This window comes from Copadichromis virginalis, linkage group LG9 (assembly GCF_057382275.1).
Source record: "Copadichromis virginalis isolate Kocher_CV1m ecotype Utaka linkage group LG9, C_Virginalis_male_GT1.1, whole genome shotgun sequence".
In the NCBI taxonomy this organism is placed as follows: domain Eukaryota; kingdom Metazoa; phylum Chordata; class Actinopteri; order Cichliformes; family Cichlidae; genus Copadichromis; species Copadichromis virginalis.
Genome location: NC_140626.1, coordinates 35,745,947 through 35,769,019, shown reverse-complemented (window position 1 = coordinate 35,769,019; position 23,073 = coordinate 35,745,947). Strand labels below are relative to the sequence as shown.

The 23,073-nt window shown below is 46.4% G+C and overlaps 1 protein-coding gene across 3 annotated transcripts in view; it reads left to right on the top strand.

Moving 5' to 3' along the window:
• LOC146702427 (receptor-type tyrosine-protein phosphatase mu-like) overlaps positions 1–23,073 on the top strand; it is a 217,332-nt gene that overhangs the window by 86,226 nt on the left and 108,033 nt on the right. For all 3 annotated transcript variants that reach the window (XM_085469039.1, XM_085469038.1, XM_085469040.1), the window contains exons 10-16: positions 4,314–4,467; positions 5,345–5,520; positions 5,688–5,797; positions 5,886–6,087; positions 6,649–6,751; positions 20,634–20,815; positions 21,030–21,124. In XM_085469039.1, the coding sequence (XP_085325165.1) occupies positions 4,314–4,467; positions 5,345–5,520; positions 5,688–5,797; positions 5,886–6,087; positions 6,649–6,751; positions 20,634–20,815; positions 21,030–21,124 (1,022 nt within the window). The remainder of the gene's footprint in view (positions 1–4,313; positions 4,468–5,344; positions 5,521–5,687; positions 5,798–5,885; positions 6,088–6,648; positions 6,752–20,633; positions 20,816–21,029; positions 21,125–23,073) is intronic.

Sequence of the window (23,073 nt, the reverse complement as noted above, 5' to 3'; positions counted from 1 at the left end):
CAAGATTCGCAGGGAAATTCCTCAATCCACTAGTGGATTGGCTAGTCATTCATATGTAAATGTGGTGGAGCTTGCAAGAGAGTTGGCTCACTCTCATGTAGCTGAGAAGAAGGCAAGAAAAGAACAGTTGCTTCGGACACAACCCTCCACACCTAGTCCTGGAAAAAGAGCCATGTGTCAGGTCAAACACAAATGCAAGAACAATCATGCCACTGTGCGATGTGTTCACTGCTACAGATACACATGTGGTAAATGCAGACTACAGATACCATGGCAGTGCCAGGATTGTGAGTGATTGCTGAAAATGTTGAAATGTACTCACTCACTTTTTATTATTATTTGTAAATATGTGTACAAATGGTTGGTTTTTTGTACTGTTTTTATCAATAAATCTCAGCAACAAAGGACATACACCCATGTGTGTTGATTTCTCCCTAAGATGGCAAACTGAAACACTCCAAGTTGGTGACTTTTGGAGATTTATTTCCCTGGATGATTGAGAATGCATCAAGATGAAACACAAAAGGAAGTGCACAGCTTTTAGCAGCTCCCCCACCCCCTCATCCACACACCCCCACTCCCCTCCCTCCAGAATTCCCAGCTAACAACCTAATTTACATATGAATGACTAGCCAATTTAGCTTCCACTTGGCTGAAGCTAAAGCTTAGCTAAAAGCCTACCAGCCATTTGGCTGGTGGTGGGTTTTAAAGGTAGAAAGGTAGAAGCCTGGGACTCCTTTAAATAATAAATAAATAATTTAATATAGAATAATATAACAATATAACATAATTTTTTTTTTTTTTGCTATTACTAATATCTAATTTTCCTTTAAAAGAAAATAAACCTGAAGAAGATAAAAAAAGATATATTGATTACTGTCCTGATTGATTGATTGGCTGGTTATCTCCGTTCAAATCAAATCAAATCAAAATCAAATCACTTTTATTGTCACATCACATGTGCAGGTACATTGGTACAGCACATGTGAGTGAAATTCTTGTGTGCGAGCTTCACAAGCAACAGAGTTGTGCAAATACAAGAACGTAAACAAGCAAAATACAAGAATGGCTACATCTGAAACTAATAAATATATGTACAATATATAATAGTATATGCATTTCTGGATGCGTATACTAAATATTTTTCTACGTGTGTGTGTGTGTGTGTGTGTGTGTGTACACATATTTTACAAATTAAATAGAGTAAACAATAAATAACATATATAAAATAAAATATACAGAGTGAGACATGTGCAAAACAGTGGCGTTACTGTACAGTTCCCTGAGCTCACTCTGAGTCTGGAGGTTGGTGTTAGCATCTTACCTTTGCAGGTGTCTGACCTCGCAAAAGGTTCACCTTACTGTCACAGTCTGACCTAACATCAGTAATCTGAGCTTTATCAAAGTATCAGTAATCTGAGTACACACTGGTGTAATCAGTAATCTGAATACACACTGGTGTAATCAGTGAATGCTGTGAACATGGCGCTCTGTAGTTCCTGACGGTTGTCATTTGTAGTTTTTGCCATGTTGTGGAAAACTACCTGGTGATGTCAGCGACTGGGTGCACTGGCTCCAAGTAATTTAAATGTCAGCCCAAAAAATGATGGGATGGAAACCATGACGACCACACAAACACACACACAGGTTTGATCAGAGGGGAATGGGAGGATTTTATGTGATAGCGTTCACTCTTCCCTCGGGGATTATGGGTAATGGGATCCACCTCAATGCCCCCCCCCCCCTCCTTCCCTTGACCCCCAACCCACATTGTTGCCGTAGCGATGTCGCTGTGTGAGTGTGTGTGTTCCCTGCAGACAGAGCATTTAAGTCGACATCTCTCTTTCAGAGCAACAATCGAGGTGCAGAAACTCACAAGTGCCTCTATTGTGTTCAGCTAAAAGCCTGCAGTGTGTGTGTATGTGTGTGTGTGTGTGTGTGTGTGTGGTCGATTGCGGCTGCACAGAAAACTTCTTTCCTGTTATTGTGCCCCACACACACACACACACACACACACAACCACAAACGACAACAAAGAACAGGAAAGGTATTGTTCACCAGCTGCAGAAAATACCTGAACACACACACACACACACACACACACACACACACACACACACACACACACACACACACACACACACACACACAGGGGTTTGTCAGGAGAAATTGCTCTTTCCTGCTCTCATCTATCATTCCCCCTCTGAGTGGAACGCTGTCTGTCATCTTGAAATAAAGCACTTAGATTGGCCACTAGAAAGACTGTGTGTGTGTGTGTGTGTGTGTGTGTGTGTGTGTGTGTGTGTGTGTGTGTGTGTGTGTGTGCCCGCGCGTGCGTGCGTGTATGTGTGTGTGCGTGTGAATGCGTGTGTGTGAGCGCGCTCAATTCGAAGCCTCCTTTAATCTCCCTCTCTGTGTCTCAGAGGGAGCTCGGGTTTTTTCCAGTGTTGGTTAAAGTCTCTGCTGGAGGCTCAGAGGGGGGAGGGGGGGGGGGGGCTCTGTGTGGCTCTGAGGAGCCCAGACTGGACGGGCTGTAATGGTTCCCAGATGGTTCCATCTGTGTTCATGCTGTGTGTTAATAAAGTTTGAGTTGAAGTCTGTTTCCGTCCTCAGTGAAGCGTCAGGGTGGAGTCTGCAGTGCTGGATACCCATTGGTCCACTCCTCAGGCTTCTATCCAGCTGGATGTTGGTGATGCTGCAAGGTTCGGGTTTAGTTAACAGCCACTGGTTTTATATGTTTCTGCCTGTTTGGAGACACACGTGATAAACAGGAAACATGCAGGGTGACTGGGAAACACAATCCCTGCTAATCATCTGTTTCTTTTTCCATGTTTGTGTGGAGTGCTGAATTATCAGCTGATCATCATATTGTAGGGGAGCATCACACAGGCACAGATACCTGCTGATAAAATCCCAGAATTTCACTCATTAACGGGGAAATGAAACTCTTTACACATAAAGGCTAATATACCTCACTGAGCCTGGACCTAAGTCTGTCTGTGATGTCGGGTCGTGTTCAGCGCCATCTTCTGTCAGTATGGGATGTGACGTCATGTGATTGGTTGGTTGGTGCTAACAGACTCGCATTACTTTATGTTAGCTAACTACTGACAGGATGGATACCTCAGAGGAAATTAAGGGCACTTAAACTAAACGTGAGTGTGAGGGGATCACTTTAGTGCTGCAGCAGTGAGTTCATGTTGAACCAGGACAGACTGTCCACTTTACTGTCTATGTCTGTGGCAGGAAGTGGCTGTTCACTGTTTGGCTAGCTGCACTGAAACGGTAAAATCCAGCTGTTAGCTGTGATGTTGATGTTTGTAAAGCACGTTATAAACGAGGACTGTGGAGGAGGAGGAGAGCTGGTTTGAGTCACCAGACCGACCGGCTGGATTTTTCCTCGTCTGGTCGAATGTGCTGAGCGTCAGCTATTTTATGCAGTGTAATCATCTTTCTTTCAACAGCTCGAAATATTCACACCACAAACATAACCGTTTCTTACCGAAGCACAACTGGGAGTCCTAACATCCATCAGCATGTCCGTAAGAAAACAGATGGACGTGTGTGATGGACAACAAAAAGAAACAAACAGAGGTTTGAGGAAGAGATGGCACACCTTATTTTCTTCACATCGTCTCACTGGCTGGATTACTTCATATTAGAAGTGAGGAAAAGCAAAGCCCAGATATAAGTGAAGCAGACTGTAACGAGGTGTTTTTCCTACGGACATGTAGATGCATGTCAGGATTTGCAGTCGTGCTTTGGTAAGAAGCATAGTTATGTTTGTGATTTGGTGTGCATGCAGTGAGCTGTTCTGTTGCATTTGACACATGCTGCTTCAGTCATTAACACCAACAGGAAGGTCAGCCGATGGAGACGAGGCGTGCCGATAAAAATGCTGAGCGATGAAGAAACTCAGATGGAGGTCACCTGGTCAGGTCCTAACAACTCTGATTGGCTGAGCACCGACTGACCCCAGAGCAAGGCGCCGGTTTGGCGACAGTTGGCAGCAGAGCGGAGCTGAGCCCTTCGCCAGCTCTGTTTTCACTTTACACACATAGAGGATTTTAGAGACGTGACAACGTGACGTTCACACTGCTTCCTTCAGTTTAAGGACAAACACCCGAATCCTCCGTCAAAGAAAACATGTTTACATCCATCAGAAGTTAAGAACAGCAGCAACAGGGCAGGAGCTTCAGTTTACTTTCATCATTGTGGAGAGGATAAGAAGGGCTACAGGTGAGCACAGGTGTGTCTCAATTCATTATCCTCATCACGTGTTCCTGTTTGTGTGGTCTCCGTGTTGGTTTCAGATCCGATGAACGGCCCACGGCGTCTTGAAGTCGTTGACATCCAGTCCAAACAGGTGGCGGTTCGCTGGGAACCATTCGGATACAACGTGACACGCTGCTACAGCTACAACCTGACTGTGCAGTACCGCTACAGACCTGCAGGGGCCCTGAGCAGGTACACACAGGAAGCAAGAGGGAGGGGCCAACATGTGAAGAGAGGGAGGTCCCAATGGTAGAGATAGTAATGAACCAAATGAAGTGAGAGGGAGGGGCCAATGATTGGCAGAAGAGAGTAATCATACAAAAAGAGAAGGAGGGTCCAGCAGAAATTAGAGATAGAGAGTTGGACCACAGCTGGATGGAGGGCGTGGTGAACAGGTGAAGGTAGGAGGGGCTCTGAGGTGCTAGGAAAGAAGGAAACTGTACTTCTTTAAGTTTCATTTCATCCGAGAAGCTTCTTCAGTTCTAAACCAAATGGTGGAGAGTCCCAGGTATTTAAACCCTAGTGGGGGTGTCCCTTATGAGGGTCATTGAACCTGTATTGATCATGTGACTCACCACATGAGCCAAGGTGTGGGTCATTATCAGCTGAGGTGTCAGGTGTTACCAAAGGTCACTCTTTCGAGTATGCCGGTGTCCACATGTTGGACAGACAAGACAGATGGTTTGAGAGACGAGTGAAAGAAGCATCTATGTCCACTGTGAACAGAGGGCGGGGCTTACGACACAACTGTCTGCCATCTACAATCCTTCCCAGATGCCTAAACACCCACTCACATCCTGGGCCGTTGATCTTAATAAGTCACATGATGGAGTGGGGCAAGATCTCACAGTTGGTTCACCTGAAACCTCTGCTGATAATGACCCACGACTTTTTTTCACCCACTGGCTAATGTGATGAGTCACATGATCAGTAGTGGGTCCCTCATAAGGGACAACTTGATAAATAGATGAATACCACTCAACTATTTGGTTTAGAACTGAAGAAGCTTCTCAGATGAAACTTAAAGTCTAGCTGCTTTCTTTCCAAGCACCTGCTGTTTCTCCTGCAGGGAGCCAGCAAAGGAGGAGGTGCGGGAGGAGGAGGTGTATGACACAAGGAGCACCATGCCGACGCACACCGTACGCAACCTTCCACCCTTCACCAACGTCAGCCTGAGACTCATCCTGAGCAACCCCGAAGGACGCAAGGAGAGCGAGGAGCTTCTGGTGCTGACAGACGAGGATGGTAAAACTCTCCCTTGAGTCACAGTGGAATCACAGCAGAGTCACAGTAGAGATATAGTAGAATCAAAGGAGAATCACAGTAGAGTCACAACAGTTTCACAGTAGAAACACAGTAGAGTCTACTGCTTTGTCCTCCGATGGTAACCTATGGTGACATTTTGGTTTCAGTTCCCGGGGCAGTCCCCGTGGACTCGATCCTCGGCAGCAGCTACGAGCAGCAGATCAGCCTGAGCTGGAGGGAACCGCTGCAGACCTACGGCCTCATCCGGCAGTATGAGGTAAATACATACAACTCCCAGCAGGCTTTGCAGTCTCCCAGTCAGACCCCGTGAGTCATCTGGGTCCCGATGTCTGTCTTCTCCCCAGATATCCTACAAAGCCTTGAGCTCCTTCGACACGGAGTTTGACCTGTCCAATCAGAGCGGCAGGGTGTTGAAACCGGCCAATGAGACAAGCCACATGTTCACCGGCCTCTACCCAGGCTCCACCTACTCCTTCACAATAAGAGCCTCCACTGTTAAAGGCTTTGGGCCCCCTGTTATCACCCAGTTTACCACCAAGATCTCAGGTAGGACTGTCAAACTAAGAGCTCAGATTGTTGTTTTTACTTTAAATGACTGCAATGAAGGAAGACAAGGTGAGCTTATTTTGTGTATCACAGTAGCACAAAGCGTTCACAAGTTTCTGCTGTCTCAACACGGACAGAGAAATATGCGTCACATGACCATAACTCTGGAGTAGAGAGAAAATTCAAATGTTTCCTGAAAGATGTCATTTTACAGCCAAAACTACAAAACAAGTTGGGCTGGGTGAGAAAGGGTTAACTCAATAGTGCTTCTCACTGGCTCTTACTGACATTTTATTTTGAAAAGCCAGTCGTGTGTTTAATCCCACGGAGCTTTCAGTCACAGTGTTCAGGCGGGTGAGAGTAAACAGGCAGACCGGACCTGGGTTTTCCCGACACAAACAGTCGAGCTGGAAGGAATCAGCTGATTCCACTGTGTCCTGTGCGCTCGGGTGTGGTTCTGCTCCTCGCCAGGCCTTTGAGTCATTTCCACTCTTTGCTTCAGTGTGAAGGTAAATCAGGAGGGAATGAGCTGAACATATTGTAACTCCTCCTCCTCTTCAGCTCCTCTGATGCCGGCGTACGATCAGGAGTCTCCTCTGAATCAGACCGACTCCACCGTCACCGTCCTGCTGAAGCCCGCTCAGAGCCGTGGGGCCCCGGTCAGGTAACGTACCCGTTCAAATATTCAGCAGCATCAATCTCCCACTCCATGAACATTTCATGACGTTGCTGTTAAAGATTAAAGCGCCGACGTGTACCGCCCTGAAGCAGGAAGTCAGGCGACAAACTGCTCACATCACTAACAGGAAATTAAGACTTGTCCTGAAATTAAAAAACACTCACTGTCTCACACACACACACTCACTGCTGCCCAGAGGGAGGCGGTATCTGCAGTAACAGTCGTCATGTCAACAGCTGAGTGGGCTCTGTCATCGGGCTTTAGCGAGGGATTTGGTTAATTAACAATCAGCGGGCGGGGCTAATCAAAGCCCACTTCTAACACAGAGGATTACCCAGGGATTATCAGTTAATGTGTCAGTCTCACACACACACTACAAACAGACAGGAAGCAGCGTGTGAGACGGCGTCTCAGACAGGTAGGCTCTGCCGCTGATAATGAACACCTGCTTGTCACATGACTACAGGCCAAGAGCAGTGACCTAAAGGTGGAGACACTAAGGTGAGCTGTAATGGAGAGACTGGCAGGTATATTTGCTTAATCTAATGACACCCGGTTACGCCAATCGGAGGTCACTAAAATCAATATTGAATCGGTGTGCAACTTTGCCAAAACAATGTGGGACTCTGTAGTTTTCTCTGGTCCCCTCCCCAATCAGACCAGGAGTGACATGTTTAGCCGCATGTTCTCCTTAAATTGCTGGCTGTCTGAGTGGTGTCCCAGAAACGATGTGGGCTTCATAGACAATTGGCAAACCTTCTGGAGGAAACCTGGTCTTGTTAGGAGAGACGGCATCCATCCCACTTTGGATGGAGCAGCTCTCATTTCTAGAAATATGGACAAATTTATTAAACCCCCCCAAAATATGACTATCCAGAGTTGGGACCAGGAAGCAGAGCTGCAGTCTTACACGCCTCTCTGCAGCTTCTCTCCTCCTGCTACCCCTCCAAAAACCCATCTCCATAGAGACTGTGCCCATCAATCAGCAGATTTCTGGCTCCCAGGTGTGTTTCATACAGGTAAGGAGCTGACACCGGGAGCCTTCTCAACTCGTTAGCTGTATGAAAGACAGCTGTCCATAGAAGCAATCAGTATGTCCAGATTCAAACTCTGCACCATGACCAAGACCAAACAGCTTTCCAAGGATGTCAGGGATGAGACTGGACCTACACAAGGCTGGAATGGGCTACAGATGACAGGACAAAGATGACAATAGGTGGTGCGATAATTCGCAAATGGAAGAACCATGAAATAACTGCTCATTTCCCTCAGTGTGGAGTTCCACGCGAGATCTCACCTCACGGAGTCTCTATGATAATGAGGACACTGTGTGTTCACAGACCTCTCTGCATTGAATCATATCTGTTATTAACCTCTGTCTCTCTTCCACAGCATGTCTTTATCCTGTCTTCCTTCTCTCACCGCAACCAATCGCAGCAGATGGCCCCGCCCCTCCCTGAGCCTGGTTCTGCTGGAGGTTTCTTCCTGTTAAAAGGGAGTTTTTCCTTCCCACTGTCGCCAAAGTGCTTGCTCATAGGGGGTCATATGATTGTTGGGTTTTTCTCTGTATCTATTATTGTAGGATCTACTGTACAATATAAAGCGCCTCGAGGTGACTGCTGTTGTGATTTGGTGCTGTATAAATAATGATTTTTACTCATTTTAATTCTGAATAATTTGCTAAAAAAAAGATGAAAAACACAAAAGTGTCATTGTGAAATAATCACAGTGAGTCTTTCCGTGATACTGCAGCAGCCCCGCGTGCAGAGACACACAAAGTGTTGCATGCTGGGTAGCTGGTGGCCTCGACGCTTGTGCGTATCTACTGATGTACTGCTTGTGTTAACGAGCGTGGAGTAGGCTGTGGCAGTGGGCGTGGCTTTTGGTTCTGCAGTTAGTGTAAGTGCAGCTCGTACGCTCGCTGACTCCACATATCTGAGCCATGAAGCCGAGGATCAGTGTAGGGTCTTCCTTACACTACAAAGCGACTGTTGTTGCGATTTGAAGTCATCCAAACATGAATGTCGGCTTCGAGCTGTGTGTATCCTCTCAGACCTTCTTTGGATGGAGTTTGGTCCATATGACGGCGTTTCTCTCCACCCATCAGGAACCCTCAGCATTAAGTGAGAACAGTTTAACCTCACCCCACCTCTGTAGCTAACCACCAGACATCAGCCCGACGTCACCAACCCTCCATGTAGGGGCGCGACGGGAGCCTATTCAGCCCCAGGGTAGGACCTGGACAGGCCCCCGTCTGTCGCAGGGCTAGCACATAGAGACAGACAACGACTGGGAGAGAACCCACGCAAACACAGGAGGAACGTGCAAACTCCACACAGAAAGACCTGATGGTGGAATTAAACTGTGAGGCAACCGTGCTGCCACTGCTGTGTGATGACTGGGTGGATGAAACCCAGTGAAGCTGTTGGAGGTGTATGTCAGCTGTTTATTCTTGCCTGCGTTTGCTCAGCAAGAGCAGTTCCAGCTCCACTTCAGCTTTCTTTGGTTTGCTAGATGTCTGAAAAGAATCTCACGGAAGCACCTGCACGTGCTCGTCGCCACTTCAGCGAGTGGCCGTGTTTTCTGTGCAAGCAGCGAGAGAGCGCTGCGAACGCTGCAGATCAGTCACTCGAACGTGACTCTTGTGTTTGAGTGGGGGCGAAGAAAGAGGAAGCTGAAAGGAGGAAAATGGATCTTTTCAGCTGAAGCGAGATCTGTTTTTCCTTTTGTGTAGGGGCGAGGCGTGTGTGTGTGTGATTTGCGCTGTGTTAATCGACATGATGTCTGATGTGAAATCCATCAGATTGAACAGATGCTGCTCCGAGATACGATTTAAGGTCTGCGTGTTTATATTTAACTTTCTCTCTGACACCACAGTGTGTGTTGGCCTTCAGGCACGCACACACAGATTCAAACACACACGTATGTAGGATACGCGCATCACAGGACAAAAGGTGTTGCCGGCAGCGACCTGCAGCTGTAATCAGATTACTGTCTCACACACACACACACACACACACACAACAAGTCCTGCGACTCGAGCGTGGTGAAATGTGATTGGAGAAAGGACATAAAGAAAGAGACAGATGTGGGGGGGAGGAGAACTGAAAGAACGAGGCAGAAATGATCCAATTTGTTCTTCTTCTCTTCCTTTCAGAGGCGAATTAAAAACAGTGTGTTTGTGTCTGTGCGCCTTCCTGTCCTCCATTAGTTTCCTGTCCAGCAGGAAATGTGACAACACTGCAGTTTCACCCTCCACACCTTCAGATGTGTGTCAGAAACTGTGTGTGTGTGTGTTGATATGTAACTTCTGTCCTGAACTGGACTCCTATGAAAAACACAACTATTGTTTCCAGCGTCCCTAGGGACACACGCCGTCTTAAAAACTAACCGTGCTGCATTCAGGTGCAGCCCAGTATAAACCACATACAGGCTCTTCTGCTGGAAAAGAAAGTTTACTCTAGAGCCACAATACTTTCACTTCAGTTCAGTTCAATTTTATTTATACAGCAACAAATCACAGCAGTTGTCCCAATGAAAGATCCTGTTATACAGAGAAAACACTAACAATCAGACGTTGACCTTTGAGCAAGCATTTGGTGACAGTAAGGAGGAAAAACTTAACTGGAAGAAACCTCAAAACCGGGCTCAGGGAGGGGCGGGGCCATCTGCTGCGACTGGTTGGGGTGAGGGGAGGCAGACAGGATAAAGACATGTCCCAATTCCTAAGCCGGCCTTCAGAGGACCCGGCCCACATAGGCCGGGTTCTCTGAAGGCCGGTGAAATTGGCTGTGAAATTGGACGGTCGAGCCTTCAGTTTTGCGTCACCGCTGTCTCGGTGGAGTTTAATAAACTCGGCTGTCTGCTCCTTGTTATTTAAAATATAACAGGACACTATAAATATAACAGGAGTAAACTCTCGACCATCTCACACTTCTGTTTAATCAGGTTGATGTTTATTCAACTGTGTGAAAACTAAAACTTTAATCTCAGCCAAACCGATTTACTCAGGAACAAATGAAACATTGAAAAAAGCCAAAAATGTACATTTATAAGTTATCATAGTGACTTATATATCATGTTTAACCTAAGTAGTGAAGACCATGGGGATCTGAAATGATGTGCCGGGAGTCCGCTGCACTCGCCGGCTTCAGTGACCCTCGAGCTCCCGGCTAACTATCGAGCTGGTGGGTAACAGACGTCTCCAAACACATCAGAGCACTTTTACAAATATGTGATGTCTTGATAAACCGAGCAGATATACTCCATTGCCGCATTTGAAAAGTATTTTATATTATTATACAAATATTATAAATAATAATTGAATTAATAAAATATTTCAAAGAGTAATAAGAATAAGTTGCTTCTGCCATATTTGGAAACTGGAATTGGCGGGGCCGCGCTAGGAATTCTGGGATATGGTGGACCACGAACAATACACCCGACCCATCCTTCAAATCTGGGGAAATAAAGGACGCATTTGGAGCACCCTTCATTTCCTGGTTGTGACGTAATCGGCCTTCAAATGCGGCCTCCAAAGGATGCGGCCGAGGAATTGGCACATATCTAAAGACATGCTGTGGAAGAGAGCTGGGGATTAATAAGTGTGAAGAAAGAAGAAACACCCAGTGCATCATGGGAATCCTCCAGCAGCCTACACCTATTGCAGCATAACTAAGGGAGGATTCAGGGTCACCTGGTCCAGCCCTAACTATATGCTTTAGCAAAAAGGAAAGTTTTAAGCCTAATCTTGAAAGTAGAGATAGTGTCTGTCTCCTGAATCCAAACTGGAAGCTGGTTCCACAGAAGAGGGGCCTGAAAACTGAAGGCTCTGCCTCCCATTCTACTTTTAAATACTCTAGGAACAACAAGTAGGCCTGCAGAGCGAGAGCGAAGTGCTCTAATAGGGTGATATGGTACTACAAGGTCATTAAGATAAGATGGGGCCTGATTATTTAAGACTTTGTATGTGAGGAGCAGGATTTTGAATTCTGGATTTAACAGGAAGCCAAAACAGGAGAAATCTGCTCTCTCTTTCTAGTCCCTGTCAGGACTCTTGCTGCAGCATTTTGGATCAGCTGAAGGCTTTTCAGTGAGTTTTTAGGACTTCCTGATAATAATGAATTACAGTCGTCCAGCCTGGAAATAATAAATGCATGAACTAGTTTTTCAGCGTCACTCTGAGACAGGATATTTCTAACTTTAGAGATGTTGCACAAATGGAAGAAAGCAGTCTTACATATTTGTTTAATATCAAATCAAATCAAATCACTTTTATTGTCACATCACATGTGCAGGCACACTGGCACAGCACATGCGAGTGAAATTCTTGTGTGCGAGCCCCACAAGCAACAGAGATGTGCAAACACAACAACACAAACGAGCAAAATACAAGAATGGCCAACCTGAAACTAATAAATATATGTACAATATATAATAGTGTATGCATTTCTGGATGTGTATACTAAATATTTTCCTACGTGTGTGTGTGTGTGTGTGTGTGTGTGTGTGTGTGTGTGTGTGTGTGTGTGTGTGTGTATACACATTTTTACAAATTAAATAGTAAAAAAATAAAAAAAAATAAAAATAATAATAATAATAAAATATACAGAGTTGAATATGTGCAAAACAGTGGCATTACTGTACAGTATGGAGTGCATAATGTTGAAGTTCCAGTGGTGAAGCTGAGGTGTCTATGACGTGTTCAGCAGTCTGATGGCCTGGTGGAAGAAGCTGTCTCTCAGTCTGCTGGTACGGGACCGGATGCTGCAGAACCTCCTTCCTGATGGAAGTAGTCTGAACAGTTTATGGCTGGGGTGACTGGAGTCCTTGATGATCCTCCCCGCTTTCCTCAGGCACCGCTTCCTGTAGATGTCTTGGAGGGAGGGAAGCTCACCTCCAATTATCCGTTCAGAGCACCGCACTACTCGCTGGAGAGCTTTGCAGTTGTAGGCGGTGCTGTTGCCATACCAGGTGGTGATGCATCCAGTGAGGATGCTCTCAATGGCACAGTGATAGAAGGTCCTGAGGATGCGGGGGCTCATGCCGAATCTTTTCAGTCTCCTGAGAAAGAAGAGGCGCTGCTGCGCCTTCTTCACTGTTTTGTTTGTGTGTACTGACCACGTAAGATCCTCAGCCAGATGTACACCAAGGAACCGGAAGCTGCTCACTCTCTCCACAGCAGCGCCACTGATGGTGATGGGGGTGTGTACTTCTCTGCACCTCCGGAAGTCCACTATCAACTCCTTTGTCTTTGCGACGTTGAGGGTGAGATGGTTGTCTTGACACCAGTGGGTCAGGGCGCTGACCTCCTCCCTGTAAGCCGTCTCATCACCGTTGGTGATAAGACCCACCACTGTAGTGCCGTCCGCAAACTTCACAATGATGTTGGAGCTGTTAGTGGCTGTGCAGTCGTAGGTGAGAGTGAGTACAGGAGAGGGCTCAGTACACACCCCTGTGGAGCACCAGTGTTCAGTGTGACGGGGGATGAGGTGATGCTGCCCAGTCTGACCACTTGGCGTCTGTCAGACAGGAAGCTAAGGATCCAGCTGCAGAGGGAGCTGCTCAGTCCTAGATCCTGCAGTTTCCTGTCCAGCTTCGAGGGAACGATGGTATTGAATGCTGAGCTGTAATCTACAAACAGCATTCTCACATACGTGTCTCTCTTCTCCAGGTGTGACAGGGCAGTATGTAGTGTCAGGGCTATGGCATCATCAGTGGACCTGTTGTGGCGGTATGCAAACTGTAGAGGGTCCAGTGAGTCGGGTAGTGCAGAGCAGATGAAGTCCCTGACCAGCTTCTCGAAGCATTTGCTTACGATGGGGGTCAGGGCTACAGGTCGCCAGTCGTTCAATGAGGAGATGGTGGAGGATTTGGGTACAGGGACGACGGTGGCCATTTTGAAGCAGGCTGGGACTACAGACAGAGAGAGGGAAAGGTTGAAGATGTGTGTGAACACTCCAGCCAGCTGAGCCGCGCATGACTTGAGGACGCGGCCGGGAATCCCGTCCGGACCTGTAGCTTTGCGTGCGTTCACCTTCCTGAAGCACTTCCGCACATCCTCCTCAGACACAGTGTGCGCACTGACGTCATCCGCGGTGCGCACACTGTCTGGTCTCATGGTGTTCGCTGTGTCGAATCTAGCGTAGAATACGTTTAGATCCTCACACAGAGAGGCCGTGGTCTGCGGTGTGCTGGTTTTCCCTCTAAAGTCTGTGATCGTGTTTAGTCCCTGCCACATACTCCGAGGGTTGTCAAACTGTTGCTCCACCCTGTCCCTGTACTCACGTTTGGCTGCTTTGATCGTCTTCCGGAGTTGGTAATGTGCGTGTTTGTAGTCCGATGTGTTCGCGGAGGCAAAGGCGGTGTTCCGTGCCGCCAGTGCCGCGCGAACATCTCCGTTAATCCAGGGTTTTTGATTTGGGAAGGATTTAACTGTTCTGGATGGGACGACATCTTCCACGCATTTCCTGATAAATCCACAGACTGAGTCTGTGTATTCATCAATGTCTCTGGCGGCCACGTGAAACATTTCCCAGTCCGCGTGATCAAAACAGTCCCGCAGCGCAGACTCCGATTGGTCCGTCCAACAGTGCACCGCCCTCCGGGTTGGAGCTTCCTGTTTCAGCTTCTGCCTGTAGGCGGGCAGGAGCAGGATGGAGCGGTGATCTGATTGGCCGAATGGGGCGCGGGGGAGGGCTTTGTACGCATCCCGGAAAGAGGTGTAACAGTGGTCGAGTTGCCGGTTTCCACGTGTGTTGAAAAGGATGTGTTGATGGAGTTTTGGTGAGACTTTCTTCAGGTTTCCCTTATTAAAGTCTCCGGCTGTGATAAACGCTGCCTCTGGGTGTGCGGTTTCCTCGCTGCTGATCGCGCTGTACAGTTCCCTGAGTGCACGGTCAGTGTCGGCTTGTGGGGGAATGTAAACAGCCGTAATAATCACTGCTGTAAATTCCCTCGGTAGCCAGAATGGCCGGCACTTAATCATCAGGTACTCCAGGTCCGGTGAGCAGAAGGATTTGACCGGGTGCACGTTCGCATAATCACACCAGCTGTTGTTGATCATGAAACACACACCACCGCCTCTGCTTTTCCCAGTAAGATCCTGTGACCTGTCCGCGCGGTGCACAGAGAACCCCGGCAGTTGTATTGCGGAGTCCGGTACTTTGTCCGATAGCCAGACAAAGTAATATGTGCGTTGAAGGACATGTCCTGGTCAAAAATGACTCCAAGGTTCCTCACAGTGTTACTGGAAGCCAAGGTAATGCCATCCAGAGTAAGAGTCTGCTTAGATACCATATTTCCAAAAGTTGATTCTGTTCATCTGGACGTAGCGTTTTGTGTAAATAATGACTGAAACCAGCCCACTGAGGGAACAATGGGCTGGGAGGTCGGTTCCTTAATCATAATTATGCAAATTCTCATGACCATTGATCAACAACCACTGATCAATGTCCATGAGGACCATTCACAGAGAGTTGGGGAATAGCTTTCTTTAGGAGCCTTTCCAGCTTTGACAAAAGTCCAGCTGGGGTAACCACATTTACTCAGGGCCTTCTTGATGTTCTTCTGCCTCCCTGGCTGCTGTGTCAGTGGGGATGGTGATCGCTCTGTGTTGTAGCTTCTTGATAACACCCAGTTTGTGCTCCAGTGGATGATGAGAGTCAAACCTTAGATACTGATCCGTATGTGTAGGTTTACGGTACACGTCAGCTTGTAGATGTCCCCCATTACTGATGGAAATCTCACAGTCTAAGAAGGCTAACCTGCCACTTTTCATATCCTCCCTGGTGAATTTGATGTGTCGGTCCACTGAGTTAATGTGACCCATGAATTGTGGCACGTCCTGAGATTTGATTTTCACCCAGGTGTCATCCACATATCTGAACCAATGGCTTGGTGGTGTTCCAGGGTAGGATAGCAAAGCCCTCTTTTCCACTTCTTTCATGTACAAATTGGCCACAATGGGTGAAACTGGGAGCCCATGGCACACACATGTTTCTGCCTGAAGAACTGACCCTTGTATGTGAAGTAGGTGGAATGAAGACACAGTTCAAACAAACTTGGTCGATGCTGAGAGTGGTCCTGCTGCTGAGGTTGGGGTCATCCTGTAATCTCTTATGAACTACCTCCAACACTTCTGTGACTGGGATGCAAATGAAGAGAGATGTAACGTCGTACAAGACCATGGTTTCATCTGCCTCCATGATGACATCTCTCACCTTCTCAACAAAATCCAGGGTGTTCTGGATGTGGTGTTCAGAGCTGCCCACCAGCGGGTTGAGGATCAAAGCCAGAAACTTGGAGATGTTATAGGTGACCGAGTTGTTCATACAGACAATCGGTGTTAAAGTTGCACCCTGTTTATGTATTTTCATTGTTCCTTCAGTGGGCTGGTTTCAGTCATTATGCACATGTACTGTTTATAAGATTGAAACCTGCAGTCAGCTGAGACTGAAGAAGCCACTTGGATGATGACGAAACGTTTCTCTCCCCTGAAAACGCTACGTCCAGATGAACAGAATCAACTTTTGGAGATTTACTTATCTGGGTGATTGAGCCTGCATCAAGACGTTAGATACCATATTTCTAAGATTTTCAGGGCCGAGTACAATAACCTCAGTTTGATCTGAATTAAGAAGCAGAAAGGCTTTATGTCTTTAAATGGTAAATGGTAAATGGCCTGTATTTATATAGCGCTTTTACTAGTCCCTAAGGACCCCAAAGCGCTTTACATATCCAGTCACACACACATTCACACACTGGTGATGGCAAGCTACATTGTAGCCACAGCCACCCTGGGGCGCACTGACAGAGGCGAGGCTGCCGGACACTGGCGCCACTGGGCCCTCTGACCACCACCAGTAGGCAACGGGTGAAGTGTCTTGCCCAAGGACACAACGACCGAGACTGTCTGAGCCGGGGCTCGAACCGGCAACCTTCCGATTACAAGGCGAACTCCTAACTCTTGAGCCACGATCGCCCCTGGGTACTCTTAAGACATAAAGACCTGGATTCATGGACAGATAGAGCTGGGTGTCATCTGATGATACTGCCTAAGGGAAGCATGTATAATGTAACTTAATAGAGGTGGTATAGTTCTTGAAGTGTTTTCACAGACCTGTGTGTGTGTGTGTGTGTGTGTGTGTGTGTGTGTGTGTGAGACTCCTGTGAAGAACACAACTGTTGTTTCCAGAGTACAAACACTGATAGAAACTAAGTGTTCTGTGTTCAGTTAGAACTAAAACAGTTTATGTCGAGTTTTCTGAAAGTCAGTTTTTGTGGTGTTTTAATGAAGTTGATCGACTGTGAAGGTTCTCAGTCATCCAGGTCATCGTAGTCAAAGGAGCTTGCAAAGAAAAGCGTCTGGACTTCTTTAAGTTACTTGAAGACGTTTCACCTCTCATCCGAGAAGCTTCTTCAGTTCTAAGGTCAAATGGTGGAGAGTCCCAGATATAAACCTAGTGGGATTTTCCCCCCACAGAGGGACAAAAGGACCCCCTGATGATCCTCTAATCGCCTGAGCCAAGGTGTGAAACTGGGTGTGGGTCCCAATCAGCCAGAGTTTCGGGTGAGCTCATTGTGAAACCTGGCCCCACCTTATCATGCGCATTCCTGAGGTCAGATGGCCCAGGATGTGAGTGGGCGTTAAGGCGTCTGGGAAGGATCTCAAAACTGGATTATAGATGGCAGAGAGTTGGTGTCGTAAACCCCGCCTCTGTTCAAAGATGGTCGCTCACAGTGGACATAGATGGCTTCTTTCACTCCTCTTTCAAACCATCTGTCCTCTCTGTCCAAAATGTGAACATTGGCATCCTCAAAGAGTGACCTTTGACCTTTAGATGCAGATGGACTGCTGAGTCTTGTCCTGTGGAGGTGGCTCTTCTGTGTTGTGCCATGCGCTTGTGAAGTGGCTGTTTGGTCTCTCCAATGTAGAGGTCTGTGCATTCCTCGCTGCACTGTACAGCAAACACCACATTGTTAAGTCTGTGTTTTGGCGTTTTGTCTTTCGGGTGAACCAGTTTCTGTCTGAGCGTGTTGCTGGGTCTGAAATGCACTGGGATGTCGTGCTTGGAGAAAACTCGCCTGAGTTTTTCTGATACACCGGCTACATAGGGGATGACAATGTTGTTGCGTCTGTCCTTCTTATCCTCCCTCGCTGGTGTCTGGTCTTCTTTTCTGTGCCTCTTTGCTGACTTTAAGAACGCCCATTTAGGATAGCCGCACGTTTTGAGTGCTTCCTTTACATGTGTGTGTTCCTTCTTTTTCCCTTCAGGCTTAGAGGGAACATGTTCTGCCCGGTGGTGTAGGGTCCTGATTACTCCAAGTTTGTGTTCCAGAGGGTGATGGGAGTCAAAGAGGAGGTACTGGTCCGTGTGTGTGGGCTTCCGGTAAACTTCGATGTTGAGTTTGCCGTTCTCTTCAATGTGCACGGCGCAGTCCAGGAAAGGCAAACAGTCGTCCTTTGTGTCTTCCCTGGTGAACTTGATGTTTTTATCCACAGCGTTAATGTGCGCAGTGAAGGATTCCACTTCTTGTGTCTTGATTTTGACCCAGGTGTCGTCTACATATCTGTACCAGTGGCTGGGTACTCTTCCTTTGAAAGAGCCAAGAGCCTTCCTTTCCACTTCCTCCATGTAAAGGTTGGCTACAATAGGTGACACAGGGGAGCCCATGGCACAGCCATGTTTTTGTCTGTAAAAGCCTTCGTTGTACTTGAAATATGTAGTGGTGAGGCAGAGGTCTAACAGTGTGCAGGTCTGATCGGGTGTGAAGTTGGTCCTGTCCTCCAATGAGCTGTCTTCTTGTAGTCGTTTTCTGACAGTCTCCACGGCCTCCGTGGTGGGTATGCAAGTGAAGAGAGAGACTACATCAAAGGACACCATGGTTTCATCTGGATCCAGGGTAAGTTTCTGGACCTTGTCGGTGAAGTCGGTGGAGTTCTTGATGTGGTGTGGGGTTTTCCCACGAGAGGAGCAAGGATGGTAGCAAGGTGTTTAGCAATGTTATAAGTGGCTGAGTTTATGCTACTGACTATGGGTCTGAGTGGGACAGCTTCCTTGTGGATTTTAGGAAGTCCGTAAATGCAGGGTATGGCATCCCCTGGGTAAAGGCGGTGATATGTAAGGCGGTCAATGATTTTGTCCTTTTCAAAGTCTTGAAGAAAAGCGATAACTTTATTTTTGTAGCTGCTTGTGGGGTCTCGCTTTAAGGCTTCGTAGGTATTGTTGTCACTGAGGAGAGTAGTGATCTTTGTGTGGTAATCTGTAGTGTAGTAATCTGTAGTGTCCACCATTTGACCTTAGAACTGAAGAAGCTTCTCGGATGAGAGGTGAAACGTCTTCAAGTCTGTGGTGGCCAGTGCGATCCTCTATGCTGTTGCATGCTGGGGGAGCAGGCTGAGGGTCGCAGATGCCAACAGACTTAATAAACTGATCCGTAAGGCCAGCAATGTTGTGGGGATGGAGCTGGACTCCCTCAAGGTGGTGTCGGAGAGGCGGATGCTGTCCAAGATAAAGACAATGTTGGATAACACCTCCCACCCACTCCATGACATGCTGGTCAGTCACAGGAGCTCGTTCAGTGAGAGACTGAGATTACCGAAAAGCACCACTGAACGACACAGGAAATCATTCCTGCCTGTGGCCATCTCCCTGTACAACGCATCCACTTAACACACTGTTTGCTGCTACAACTACACATGTTTCTTTTCCAACTATTTATTTATAAGTGACTTATGTATGTATGTATGTATGTATGTATATATATGTATATATTGTACTATTCTTAGTTAGTGTATTGTCTGTCTTGTCTTAATGTTGGTTTAAAATGGAGCACTGTAACAAAAAATAATTTCCCCCAGGGATCAATAAAGTATTCTGATTCTGATTCTGATTCTGATTCTGAAGTAACTTAAAGAAGTCCAGATGCTTTTCTTTGCAAGCTCCTTTGACAATAAAGTTGATCATTTCTCTCGTGGAGAGTTTTAATGGATCTGACAGGTTTCCCGAAGTTGCTAAAGTTTCCTTAAATGTCGGTAGAGCTTGATCTGTCTTTTTCTGTCGATGCCCTTATAATGGTCAGACTGAGGTTTTAATGAGATGTTCATGAGGCTTTAAATCAGCACAGGAGCAATCAGGCAGCTCCTCCTCCTGACTGTCACATACAGAATGAAGTATCTGATATTTGTATGTCCTTTAAAATTCTTTGGTGGTCGATGGTGAACAGGATTTTTTTTTATTCAGGGATAAGTAGGTGACAGCTACCTAGAATTATATATTTTTTAAAATATTATATCTCATGTTATTTCCCTTTCTTGTCTTCCTTTATGTCTTTTACCTGCGTATAGGATTTAATAGCAGCTCTGACAGGAGGAAATGAACGATCAGTTTAATGTCAAACTAAAGTTACAGCCTCCACACACAGACGGAGAGTTAATAAAAGTGAAGGAGAGTGTGATGGAGGAGAGGCATAGGTGACCTTTATGTGGAGCTGAATAATGAATCAACAGATGGGCAGAAGAAGAGCCGAGCAGTTTAATGTGTCGGCTTGTATGTGAACTGAAATCCAGCCAATTATCAGCAACAATCACGAACAGCAAAGCTCACAGCAGCAATTCTGCAACAACAAGAGTTGATCTTCATCCCATTTTCCTTTTTACGAACACATGCATTACTGATTCTCCCAAAGGTTCCTTTGACCGGACTTCTCAGCTGGAGCCATGGTCAAAGCTGCAGGATCCACAAACAGCTGATCCTGCTTTTCCCATAATCCAAACTGATAATGCCTCGCTTCAGTGCCAGCATCACAGTAAACATGTGACTCTGTTTTACAAGATCTGTTTACGGTTCAACCTGTCTGTCTGTAGTAAATACCAGGTGGTGGTGGAAGAGGAGCGCCCCCGCAGGCAGACCAGAGGCACTGCAGAGATTCTGCGCTGTTATCCAGTGCCCATTCACTTCCAGAACGCCACGCTGCTGGACTCCCAGTATTACTTCAGCGCTGAGCTTCCAATGAGCGAGCTGAGGGCGCCCATGCCCTTCTGTGTGGGTCAGTGACACATTCAGTCATTCACTCAGTCAATCAGTCAATTAGTTAGTCAGTCAATGGGTCTGTCAGTTATTGACTCAGTCAGTTGGCGAATCAGTCTGTGAGTCTCTTAATTAGTGAGTTAATAAACGAGTCAGTCAGTGATCCAGTCAATCATTCACTGAGTCAGTCTGTGAGTTCATCAGTGAGTCTGTTTACCTTTGTGTTTGTACAGGTGACAACAGGACCTACAGTGGTTACTGGAATGCTCCCCTCCTGCCTCATAAGAGTTATGGGATTTACTATCAGGCTGTCAGCACTGCCAATGGGGTGAGTTCACCTGTTTACAGGTAACACAACCAACACAGTGGAATTCAAATCATTTAAATCAGCTGGATCAGCTGTCATCGGCTCCTGTCTGCAGTCTACCATGGATATTCACGCAGATATCAATGGATCACTATGAGACTGAAGACTGAACCTGACTAAGTTGTTTTTATTGATTGATGCTAACTAAGTCGTGTTTTTGTTATAAGGTAACAATAAGGCAGAAGAAGAAAGTTTGAGAGAGACAGGAACTCCATAGTATGAATTCCCTGAGGCTTTCACACATTAACTAAAGACAGTATTTTAGTTGGTGTAGACTCACATCTTAGGAATGAACAAAGGGCATGCAGCACACATAAATTAAATTTTTTTTAAAAAGGAAATGTATTCAAAACCAAGGTCGGTTGTAAGAGGGTCTGTGTTGGATGTAGAAGCCACGTCCGAAGCTCACTCTGACTCCTCTGTCTTTGTATATGCGTGTGTATATGTAAGCACGTATCTCCAAAAACTTGATTCTGTTCATCCTGACGTAGCGTTTTGTGGGAGAAGCGTTTCATCATCATCCAGGTGACGTCTTCAGTCTCAGCTGACTGCAGGTTTCAATCTTATAAACAGCACATTTGCATAATGACTGAAACCAGCCCACTGAGGGAACAATGGGCTGGGAGGTCAGTTCCTTAATCATAATTATGCAAATTCTCATGACCATTGATCAACAACCACTGACCAAAACCCACTGATCAATGGCCATGAGTCCCATTCACAGAGAGTTGGGGAATGGCTGCAATCACAGCATTGTAAGATGGTGACAGATGTACCCTTAGGCCACTCCTCCATTCAGAGATGGTCTTTCCCTTTTCACGTAAATGGCCTCCTGGATCTGCTGGAGCTTTCTTTAGGAGCCTTTCCAGCTTTGACAAAAGTCCAGCTGGGGTAACCACATTTACTCAGGGCCTTCTTGATGTTCTTCTGCCTCCCTGGCTGCTGTGTCAGTGGGGATGGTGATCGCTCTGTGTTGTAGCTTCTTGATAACACCCAGTTTGTGCTCCAGTGGATGATGAGAGTCAAACCTTAGATACTGAACAAGAACTGTATGTGCAGGTTTACGGTACACGTCAGCTTTTAGATGTCCCCCATTGCTGATGGAAAGCTCACAGTCTAAGAAGGCTAACCTGCCACTTTTCATATCCTCCCTGGTGAATTTGATGTGGTTTGAGGGCGGAGTCAAGGAGGCCATTTACGTGAAAAAGACCATCTCTGAATGGAGGAGTGGCCTAAGGGTACATCTGTCACCATCTTACAATGCTGTAATTGCAGCCATTCCCCAACTCTCTGTGAATGGGACTCATGGCCATTGATCAGTGGGTTTTGGTCAGTGGTTGTTGATCAATGGTCATGAGAATTTGCATAATTATGATTAAGGAACTGACCTCCCAGCCCATTGTTCCCTCAGTGGGCTGGTTTCAGTCATTATGCAAATGTACTGTTTATAAGATTGAAACCTGCAGTCAGCTGAGACTGAAGACGTCACCTGGACGAAACTTTTCTCCCACAAAACTCTACGTCCAGATGAACAGAATCAACTTTTGGAGATTTACTTACCTGGATGATTGAGCCTGCATCAAGATGTAAGCATGTAAGCAAACTGCAGATAGTCAGATTAACAGCAACATTATTTTGTCTTTATCTGCCATTGTAGAAATTCATTTCATGTAAACAATAAAGTGGCACACTGTGTGATAATCTCCACCCTGATAGGACTTTTTTAAACATGTGTTTTCAGTGACCCAAAAGCTCCTGAACCTGACCGAGTCATTTTTAGTACCTGTTGTTTTTGTGCCTGAAACAAAGCTTCTCTGAGACTGTGCGGTAAAAACAGACTGCCAGGCAGCTTTGAACCTTCATCTTTGGTTTCTGTATGAGTTTGTGGTGGATTATTCTGAATACCAGAT